This window comes from Theobroma cacao, chromosome 6 (genome assembly GCF_000208745.1).
Source record: "Theobroma cacao cultivar B97-61/B2 chromosome 6, Criollo_cocoa_genome_V2, whole genome shotgun sequence".
Classification (NCBI taxonomy): Eukaryota; Viridiplantae; Streptophyta; class Magnoliopsida; order Malvales; family Malvaceae; genus Theobroma; species Theobroma cacao.
Window position 1 is genome coordinate 24,755,407 of NC_030855.1, and position 11,738 is coordinate 24,767,144.

At 37.7% G+C, this 11,738-nt stretch overlaps 1 protein-coding gene and 1 pseudogene across 1 annotated transcript; one reads left to right on the plus strand and one right to left on the minus strand.

Moving 5' to 3' along the window:
• On the plus strand, positions 3,236-5,980 carry LOC18597027 (annotated as a pseudogene).
• Positions 6,270-11,309, minus strand: LOC18597028. Its single transcript, XM_018123165.1, has 3 exons — positions 10,996-11,309; positions 10,494-10,662; positions 6,270-10,185 (listed from the first exon to the last, which is right to left on the minus strand). Exons 1-3 carry the CDS (start codon positions 11,107-11,109, stop codon positions 6,524-6,526), a joined length of 3,945 nt encoding a protein of 1,314 aa, XP_017978654.1. The 5' UTR covers positions 11,110-11,309; the 3' UTR covers positions 6,270-6,523.

Consider the following 11,738-nt stretch of genomic DNA (forward strand, 5'->3'; position numbering starts at 1 on the left):
GGCTGGGCGTACGCCCAGCCATCCCCAATTTTTTTTTTTTTTTATAATTATTTATTATTTATTTTATTTAATTTAATTTAATTTTTTTAGTTAGGTGTCTACAAGATGGTACACGAGTGGGTCTGGGCGGTTTGAATTTGGATTGTTTCCAGTTTTGTCCGTTGACGAGCTTCAACTGTTGCATGTTTTTATCATTTTTAATCTACATGTGATTCCAATCTTGAATTGGGCGGTTTCCATGTTTCTATATAAAAATTCCTATGTCCCACATAAATTTCTACGTTGGGTACTTGTTTTCATACAAATAAATTGATCGATTTGGAGATAGTTGTTACCTTTTCTCCTATTTGTTCTATCAAGATGAAAGGAGGAAATTTCTTATGGTGCAAGAAATGGCGAATCCCATTGCATGTTGAGACTAAAATCATCCTAATATCAGTTTGATGTGGACTTTCATATTACACTAGTGAAATCTTAGACTTGAGTTATTGCAAAAAGAATCGATGTGGACTTTTACGGAGTTAAATAGGTTTAAGTTTAACGTGTATAAATGACACATTTAATATTAATAATAAATTCTATTAGTATGATAATAAATTTTATGTAAATTATTTATATTAAATTTTATTATATTTGATGTTATTATTATTTGTTATAATTATTTTTATAATTATTGATTTTAAATTTGAATATTAAAATTATATTTAATTATAAATATTTTAAATTAATCGTATTAAATGTGTTAATCATATTAAGAAAAAATTATATTAATCGTTTAATTGTATTTACTAATCGCGTCATGTCATATAAAAATTTTTGTGTTTATTAATCGTGTCATGTTATAAAAAATCATAACACGTTTAATAAACGTGTTAGTCGTGTTATGTTACACGATTATTAAACATATCCATATACATGTTTCAAATGTTGACACGAATAATTATTTATGTCCTATTTGAACTTAATCTTAATCGTGTTAACACGATTAAGATACAAAAACACGAATTACCAAGTTAGCTTCCACATCATAATGATGAGATTTTGATCTTGTGAAATGAGGTTTGATTATAATTGTGATGTAATGTGTGATGACCTTGATGAGGATATTTAAAATTTAGGTAAGTGGGATTGTGATATTTCATCGCACATCATACGTATAGTCTTCGAATAAAGATGTTTTATTTAGCTACTCCATCTCAGGTCATATGCTTTTAATCTTTTATTATTAATACAAAATTTTGTGTCGATTTTCCGATTGGGCAGCTTGTCTCTTCATAAATATCCCAAATAGGAAAGCTTTCCAATAGCATTGACTTGACATGCTCTTCCAGGGCTGGAAGGTTTTGGTGTTCATCATAATTGTACGTCAGAGGAGCCATCCGTGCTCCGTTGAGGCAAACCTTAGCGAAACAGGGTGAAAATGGATTTGGGGAGCAACTTCGTTGGTTCAGACGCTTCCATGCGTCTAAAATAATTTGCACAACATGTTCTCTTGCACCTTGGACTGAAATTCCTAGGTGTTATTTTATGTATAAATTGACATAGGATCCATCTCGGCCTTCTTGATTCTCATCCTGCAACTAGTATCCGTGATTAATGTGCATGTGTGCCTTATTATGCCCTGCATTCTTACTGTTTTCGGCATCACGAAACAATCAAATATAAATCACAAGCACGAACCTTAGATTACCTTGGCACTTCCCAAGTCATCCCACAGCCGTACAATGGCTGCAGCAGTGGATATAATGCCTGGAATTTTAGCCAAAGGGTCAACCTTTCTCTTGGTTATACCTTGATCCACGACAAAGAACGCATGGGCCAGCGCCACGTGTGCCCCTGTCGTCACAGTGGCATGCTCCAGGTATTCTTCCGCCTTAGGTAAATAGCAATACAGCTTTAATTCAAAGCAACATGCAACGAATTCAGTGGACCGTGTGCTTCAACCCTCCTAGATATCTTAGGCTTATGTTTGGAGAAAAAATTACAAGTCAAAATTCGAATACAATCAATTATAAAAATTAAATAAATTATCAAATTTAATATCTTATGATTTAACATTCACAATTATTGAAAAAATACAAAAGATAAATTACAGAATTTCATTGAAATTGACAAAATATAATAATTCTTGACAATTAAAATAATTCTAAAATCCATTCAAAGAAAATCTAATAATTAATTTTTCTTGTTTGGCGTAATCTTCTTTATAGAATGGAACTGGACCTTATCAAGTGTCAGTTCAACCTTAATAAATATAACAAAAATAAAAAAAATATACTTTAAATAATTCAAGTTCAAGGATTTTCTTTTAAAAAGAATTATACAAAAATAAAATATAATTAATTGATAAGATTTAATAAGAAGATCCATCAATAAGGTGTGAACATCTAAATAAAAAATAATATTTTATACACAAATTTTGATGGATAGTTATTAAATGATTAAAATTGTTATTATGTAAATTATATAAAATTAATATGAAATTATTAATTATTGTTATGGAATGTGAAAAGGGTGGTTGGGGTTCCCAGATATTTGCAAGACAGGCTCGTCTTCAGAGAATCTGTGAAACTGATTCATGTACTTGCACTGACTTCGGTTCCATTGAAGGATCTTAATTTAGCACAAATTTTCTTGCAATACTCGTTTGGGCTTTCATGCTGTAAGGGGACTCACTTTCCAATAACAAGAAGCTAACTAATTAACAAATATTAACCATGTTTCCAAGCGAAGAGACAACGTGAGAGTGAGATGCCACGAAAAGGACACCAAACGATGATCGTTGAAGTTTCCGAGAAAGGCAAGGACCAGACCTCATTCTGATGTACTCGGCATAGCAAGTATGGCTTCTCTTTTTATTTAGACTAAATTTAATAATCGCAGGATTGATTCGTTATAATTGATATCAGAATATGTGTTAAATTTTTATATTATTTTGAAGATTGTATAATGTAATTTTAAAAAATTGTTAAGATAATGATACTTGGACTCAGATCATTATGTGTCCATATTTACTCACAAGGGCCAAATAAGTTTCTTAGCTTGAGTAAAAAGATTCCCTCGGCATATCTGAGAGACCTTGTTAGTCTTATAATATTGTTCCTAATTCTGGAATCTTCTTGCAACCCTGAGTCCTCTGTATATATTACTGTTCAGCAGTAGTACTTGATCAACAACATTGATATACCAGTATTTTCGTGCTAATTAAGTCGCCATTGGTAGGAGTTTTCATTTAATGGCGTCCTCCCTTCTTGCATCAACTCCATTTTTCTCAAATACAAAGTGTCAAGTTGCAGCACTGGTGTCACTGAGAGGTAGAAAGAATGTCACTATTCAGGGGCCTATCACATTTGTTGCCAGCTTCAAAATGTCAAGTTCAGCAGCCAATAGGCGGTCAGGAAACTACCTGCCTTGCCTTTGGAATGATGATTATCTGCAGTTGCTGAGAAGCGAGTAGAAGGTAGTTATCATGGTCATCATTTTTTTGTTAATATATAGCCTTCATAAAATTTGTCAGTGATTAAGAACTTCAATTGCAGGGAGATGACTATGTGAGACAAATTGAAGAGCTGGAAGGAAAAGTAAGGATGATGCTAAACAATGCAGAAGAGCTATTGGATCAACTTGAGCTGATAGACAACTTGCAGAGGCTTGGAGTGGCATATCATTTTGAGGATGAGATTAACGACATACTCGGGAACATCTACAAGAACAACAGAAACGATCAGAGGGAAAATTAAAGACAACTTACATGCAACTGCTTTGGAATTTAGGCTTCTCAGGGAAAATGGATACCATTCTTCTCCAGGTATGAGATGTTTTGTTAACTTATCTTGTAATGCATATCCGTGAGCATATACAAGGACAGAACCTTCGATAAAGAAAAATATATAGTATTCATGTGTGGAGTGTGTAATAACTGGTTCTGCTCGAATGCAGATGTTTTTGACAGTTTTAGGGACGAGACACGCAATTTCAGGCTCCCTCTAAAAGATGATATCAAAGCAATGCTGAGCTTGTATGAAGCTTCATACTACTGTTTTGAAGGAGAGAGCATCATGGAGGCAGCTTGGAACTTCACGTCTGAACATCTTAGATATGTCAATGGTGATGTGGATCCTAATCTTGCCATCCAAGTCAGGCATGCCCTAGAGCTTCCGATCCACTGGAGGATGCCAAGGTTAGAAGCAAGGTGGTTCATTGTATATGAAAGAAGAGCAGACTTGAATCCCCGTTGTATTACAGCTTGCAACGTTGGACTTCAAAGATATGTCCAGGTATAAAGATAGACTTAACATATATTTTTTTTTTCCTGCAAAATCTAAGGCACTCAACATAAGGTGAATCTAGATCCACATAATAAAACATGTAATTGGTTTTGATGTCCATCAATTTGCCTGCAAAGGTGGTGGAAGAATACTGGTCTTGGAGAGAAATTGAGCTTTGCCAGGAATAGGTTGGTAGAATCCTTCTTATGGACAGTGGGAATTGCTTTAAAACCTCAGTTTGGAAGCTGCAGGAAAATTCTTACAAAGGCCATTGCACTAATCACAGTGATAGATGATACTTATGACGTCTATGGCACCTTGGATGAACTTGAGCTCTTCATTGATGCCGTTGAGAGGTTGGTGGGTAAATGTTCTGCCATCTGATCCATTGCCTTATTACTTTCCAAGGGAGGACTAATTGACTTCTTCCCTTTTCTACATGTCTCAAGTAGACCTATCAAAATGGACTTGGTCCATTGGATCGGTCTATTTTTTATTGAATATGAGATGAGCTGAGTTTGAAAATTTAAGCTCATATTAAAATTGGATTTAAATGGGTTAACTCATCACATTAGTGGACTGAGGTGGATTGAGACAGGTCAGTCCTATGAGTCAAAAAAAATAAATAAATAATTTTGATGTCTCATATAAAAATTGGTTGATCGGGTTCAGCTCATATTTTTTTGCTCACAAGAACTTGGGCCGGGCTGAACCGGATCAGTCCATATTGACACCTCTAGTCTCAGTGGGATACTCAGGCAATGAAACAACTTCCGAACTACATGAAGATATGCTTCCTTGCACTTTACAACTCAGTTAATGAGATGGCTTACGATATTCTCAAGGAGCATGGCTATAATGTTGTGTTGAATCTTAAAAAGGCGGTATGTATCTGGTGTCTGATAAATGTCATCTGATCTCATCTGTGATTCAGATTCAAGACATTATAAGTCTATTTTTTTTCAAATACAACAAATTTCCATTCCAACTCTTCTGCTCTGCTTATGGCGTCAGTTGGTGGATTTACTAAGATCCTACTTGTTGGAGGCAAGATGGTGCCACAGTGGATATACACCAACTTTGGAAGAGTACATGAACGCCTGGATATCAAAAACAGGCCCTCTAATAGCAATTCCAGCAAGTCTATTTGTAACAAATCAGATAAACGAGAAGGAATTAGAATTCCTACAAAGCTACCCTGATATATTACATTGGTCATCTGTGATTTTTTGACTTCAGGATTATTTACGAACTTCATCAGTACGAAAGCTGCCAATTTTTTATAGCTTTATTAGATGAACTTTGATTGATTACCATGCACTGATAAACTTTGTCACTTGTAATTCAGGACAAGTTAAAGAGAGGTGATGTTGCAAAATCAATCCAATGTTACATGCACGAAAATGACGTCTCCGAGGAAGCTTCCCGTGAACACATTAGGAATCTAATGAGAGAGGCATGGAAGAAGGTAAATGTGCACCGAGCTGCTGTGTATCCATTATCCCAGAATGTCACTGGAATTATACTGAATCTTGTGAGGACGGCCCATTGTATTTATCAACATGGAGATGGACATGGTTTTCAAAACCACAAGACTAAAGATCATGCAATGTCATTGCTTTTTGATCCCATCCCTTTATAGAAAGAAAAAACTGCCTTCTCTCAATGTGGTTGCAGCAGTGAAGATGAACATAGGTGCGGGTCAAAGGTGAGTCATGCATAGGCTATTGGTTTTCTAAAGAAAGTTGTTCGATACAAACATGTCCCCTGTCCGCTCATAGTAAGAAACAATAGCAGAAATGTATAGATTTTCTTCTAGTTTAAGCAGGGTTCACAGCCGTTTAATGCCAAAATCATCGTACAGGGACAAATTGGTCGAGTTAAAAGAATTCGTTCTTTCTGATCCTTCTTTATAATTGATGCATTGCTGGAGATTTTAAACCTTACATCTCTGTTCATGAACAATACAGAGACAACAAGAATCAATTCAACAGAAACAGAGACAAATGAACAGAACCATTTATTAATCAACATATTGGTTATTTTTGTAACAAATGGTATGAAACATATAAATGAAGATACATTTTCCATCAAAGAATATATGACGGAGAACTGAGCATACATGCTTGAGATGAAATGAATCCTCCAACTCTTTTGCTTTAAGTTATTTTACATGGTGCCCTCAAATATTATGTACCTCAATCCAGCCATTGAAGATTTTCCGAGCTTAAAATGGAATATTATGTAATTTATTATTATGAAGACAAGGAATTGAGCTTTTTCTCCAGCATTTTGGCCCTCCGAAGAGCATCCAAAGCCTCAGCTTGTTTGCCCGACCTTTTCAAGTTTACTGCCTTCAACTTTTCTGCCTTGATCCGCTCTTCCAATTGGATTCTCTCTTGGTCAACCTTTTCACTTTTGGAACCATTGGGTTTTACGGGCTCTGTTCTTTCTGGGCCTCGAGCGACAACACTTAAATCATCCAAACCAATTGCTTTCAGGGCAGACAAAAGTTGAGGATCGAGAAGATCTTCAACACCTACATCATCTACTGGTTCTGCCCCTACGGTAGAAGACTTACTTGAATCATGACCAGCCAACTCTTCCAACTGGGCTTCAAGAGACTTGGCCATTTCAAACTCAGCTTCTGCTTCTTGCATCCGGCCTTCTCTTCGTAGCTTCAAAGCCTGGCGCTTATGACTGAGGGATTCCTGTTGCAACTTGAAGCGATCACGCCCCGACAGTGGTTTTGGAGCTAAACTTGATGCACCCTGCTCCTTTGGTGCATCAGAGGGAACAGTGGATGAAGATGTTGATGCACCATTTGCACCACCTTTTGATGGAGTGCTATCTTCTGCCAGACTCTTCTCCAACAGCTTTGCCTGCCGAAGTTCTTCCCGAGCTTCTGCCAATTTTCCATCTCTCTTCAAAGCAAGTGCCTTCTTCTTGTGAGACAAAACTGCTTGCTTAAGTGAATCTTGGCTGTTATGAGAAACAAATCCCTGAACTGGACTCACATCAAACGCATGTGGCTTCTGCTCTCCATTAACCACTCTACTTATTCCAGTAGTATCTTCATCCTTGGTTCTAAGATCTTCTTGGGAAGCCAACTGAACATTCGGTCTAGCAAGAGAAGAGAAGTTGGAACCAAAATCACTTTTCTCTTTCAATTTCTCAGCTAGTATCTGAGAACTAATTAGGTCATCGCCAGTCAACAAATCCACTATGTTTGCAGACTGGTCAGGTGGAGAGACAAAACTAGCAGTTTCAACTTTTCCCTTACCACCTAGAAGTCCCATTGCACCTGAGGGATCTGATTTTTCAAATGAGGATTTCTTGTCTTCTAGTGGCCCGGTGGCTGCAGGAAATAACAGCTCGGAATTCCTCAGGGTAGGATTATCTGTATCGCTCTCCATTCTTCCTAAACCGATTGATGATCCTACGACTGTTTCACTTGGACCCACTGCCACTGCAACTGGCCCTTCCTTTAATGTCATTTCATTTTTTAAATTCCCTTGCCTTCCCTGATTAGTAAATGATTCAGAGTTCCCAGATGTACTGTCCTTGGATGAATCAAGCACAATCTCACCTTTTGGAACTTCCAATTCTGCCATTTCAGCTTCCAGTACCTTTGCCCTTTGCAACAACTCCTCAGCCTCTTCAGCTTGACCATTTCGTCGAAGGGCAAGAGCCTTTCTTTTCAAACCCAGAAGTTCTCTTTGGATTTCCCCTTTACTTCTTGGCAGCGAAACTGAAATTCCTGAAGAGGGTTGAGAGACAGATGGATGGCCAGAATGTAAAGACTCACGAGCACTTTTTGAGTACTTTTCTTGCATAGTTGCATGTTCAAGCTCTTCATCCTTCCAACCCAAATTCTTTAGCACTGAGAGCAGAGCTGGATCATTCATATCCTTCTCTGTAACATTCTCATCATCTGCTTCTTGCGCAGCACTATTAAGGGGAGGCAACATGGCTTTTTCGTTAGGCCAGTTCGATTCCACCACTTTCTTTGGTGCCTCCATCTCTGCTATCTCAGCCTCCAATGTTTTTGCTGTTTCCAGCACTTCCTCTGCCTCATCAGTATTTCCTTGGCGCCTCAGAGAAAGAGCTTTCCTTTTCAAGCCTAATAACTCCCTCTGTATTTCAGCTTTAGTTCTTCTTGATGCCTTGGCTGGGGTTTTAGGAGGGGCACAAGTCAAAGAAGATTCAATAATTTGCTCAGAATCTTTTTGCTTAGAATGTTTCAGCAAAGAGTTTGAACGCTCATCATCATTGTCATTCCAACCTAAGTTCCTTAGGGTTGAAAGGTATGTCGGGTCATGCATGTCTTGATCTGTAACATCTCCTCCTTCAACCGTCAGATTTTCTAATACATAAGGATGCTCAATTATCATATCCTTACCCTTACTGCCGATAGGTACCTGTGCAGCCTTCATGTTTGAAGTATTCTCCATTTCTTCAAGCTGGCGCTCAAGAATCTTGCCTTTCTTCAATTCTTCCTCTGCTTCATCCAATCTTCCTTCCCTTCTCAAAGCAAGGGCTTTCTTCTTCAATCCCAGAAGCTCTTTCTGAATCATCAATCCACTCTTTGGTGCAGGTTTCACATCCACATCTTTAATAGCATTAACATTTTCATCACCCAACTTAACTGACTTCACTGATATGTCAGAAGTGTGAGGAGTTGGGTCATTTTTATTCACTGTCAAATTCTCCGCTTGACAACCGAAGCTTTCAAGGTCCTTCTCAAGTAGCTTTGCCTTCTTTAACTGAGCCATTGCCTCCGCAACATTACCTGCCTGCTTTTGACTAAGAGCTTCTCTTTTTAATGAAAGAATTTCACTAACTAGTGCCTCCCTATTAACAGGAGCAGACTGAGCCACAAGATCTTCAGTGGGGTTAGAATCCTCGGTCCAACCTAGTGATTTCAGAGCAGCAGCTATTTCTGGATCCTCCATATCCTTATCAGTTAGTTCAAAATTACTATCAATACCAAGATCATCAGCAGTTCCCACAAGGTGATCAAAGTCCAAGTCATCAGTATCCTCATACTGAATTAACATTTCATCTTGTTTATCATCGTCCATACTATGGATTATTGCAGATAGCTCATCATCAGAATCTTCAGCTCCAGCCAAGACTTCTTGTTCTTCGAGTTGCTTCTCTAAGACTTTAGCTCTCTTAAGTTCTTCCTTTGCTTCTGCAAGCTTCCCTTCACGTTTCAACATAAGAGCCTTTTTCTTAATGGCAACAACCTGGGTTTTATCAGTGCCATGAGCATTAGTCTTCTTAGGAATATCTCCAAGAAGAGAAGAGAGCTCACCCTCCAAACTCATATTTGTGGATTTTTTATCAGTGTCATGTAGATCCATATCAGACCACCCCAATTCCCTGAGTTCAGCAGCCAGGTCATCCTTATCCCTACCCACTTGATGAGGGACCTTACTTTTTCTGCCAGATTCTTTAGGCGCATCTTTATTCTGGATCTCGGACATGTTGCCAGATGGCAAACCTTTTTTACGGTTTTTTCTTATATATATCTCCAAAGACTCAGCCTGCCTCTCAAGCTCCTTCCCTCTCTTAAAGGCTCTTAGAGCTTCCTCAGATTTCCCTTCTCCTTTTAGAATTTTATACTTCCTTTTTTCGTCCAATGCTTGCTGGCGCAACTCCTCGGGACTGGACGATGCCATATCGTTTTGCATAGGCTGATCAACAGACTGACTTCGACATATTTCTCCTCCCCCATCATGACTGACACCCGCTTGAACATTTGAATATGAAGAACTGCTAGCTGCCCTTCGAACACTAGGGTTCATGTCCTTGTTGGAAGCTACTCCTGACGAAGAGGATTCCTTTCTGTCGGCACCTAGAATCTGGTTCAAAATGTCATCCTCATCTTTTGCAGCCGGTTTCAAACTACCTGCAAACAATGGCTAAGACATTTAATTATTGAAAGTAAATGCTCTGGGGTTCCATAGTGATAGCTGAAATACATGAGCAAACAAACAGGTGAACCATCTACAAAACCTACATCAGTAAATTTTAGTTTAATGTGATCATAAATTAGTTTCAAAAGGAAAGAAACTTAATAAAACTGTACTCAGCCTTCTAATACCAAGGCATGTATACAAAATGAAAACGAAGTAAGACAATATTGTCAGTGACTAAATGCACTACACAGCGAAAAATGAATCTACTTCAGGTAATAACCAAGTAACAAAACGATACCTCTACCAGCTCTACTTTTGTATCCATGGCGCAACTCAAAACGCGCAGCCTCTTCTAGCTTTTTACAGGGTTCACAAATACGCACAGGAGAATCACCCTGTCCACGCAAGACCATTCTTTGCTGTGTGCAACTATTGCAAAACAGGCCCCCACACCTTCGGCAGTGATGCTGATAATCCAGAGTAAAAACAAATCAATAACTAGCACAATCATTGCAAAAAAGGGGGAAAAAATTGTACATCTTACTTCTCAAATGAAGGATTTGAAATTTCTGTCATACAGAATCCACAACATTAACCAACAAAGAATCTCAAATTCCAATATAATGATTCCATATCACAGGAATTAAAGAACAAACTAAGATACCCAAAACTTCTAGTAAATTAGTACCAACCCACATACATTTAGACATTAAAATAACAAGGTTTGAGATACAGGTATTGAATTAGAGAGAAGAAAAGACAAGAATCAATTCAAAGATCAAGGGATCGAATAATAAAACCTTCCGATTGATGAAGGTGAACTGAGAAGAACATCCTTGGCAATGTGAAGCATCATCCACCCAATTATTCCCTCTCAACGACGGCTTTGTGGGCAAACCGATCTTCTCCAACATATCTCCTGTCTTTTCTTAAACAAAAAGAAATCGAAATCAAAGAAAAGGAAATACTTTTTCTTCTATCTGCCTCTGATCTTTCTTGTCCTCTTTCCTTTTTATTTGTATTTTGCCTTTGCTTTCGATCTTCGGGTAGATTTATTGCAGAGAGAAGACGCAAAAGATGTGTTGTTTAGGCTCTAGTCTGTAGACTTTTTGTATAGAAAAAGTGTTGATGACGACGAGGACGGTACTTCGGCTCCGGACTGACCGGACAACGGCGTCGTTTCTCGGTTTGGCGCGAAGGGTTCCGACGACGCGGGCTTAAACGTTAATTGGGTTGGACATATTAATCGTAAAGCAGGCAAAAATGGGCTACTCATAAAGCCCAATAAAAGCCTTGTACTACTCTTACATAAGCCCAAATTAGCCCACATTGCATAAGCCCAACGTATTTGAACAAAAATCCTCTGTTCCCGTTCAGTGTATTTTTGATAATTTTATATCCTATATTCAGTAAACATCATTTTTATTATTAAATCACTTATTTTTACTATTAAGATTTAAGATTCAGAGTTTAAAATTTAGGATTATGAGTTAAAATTTTATTAATTATAGTATATGAATGAACATGTGAAGCAGAATTATAA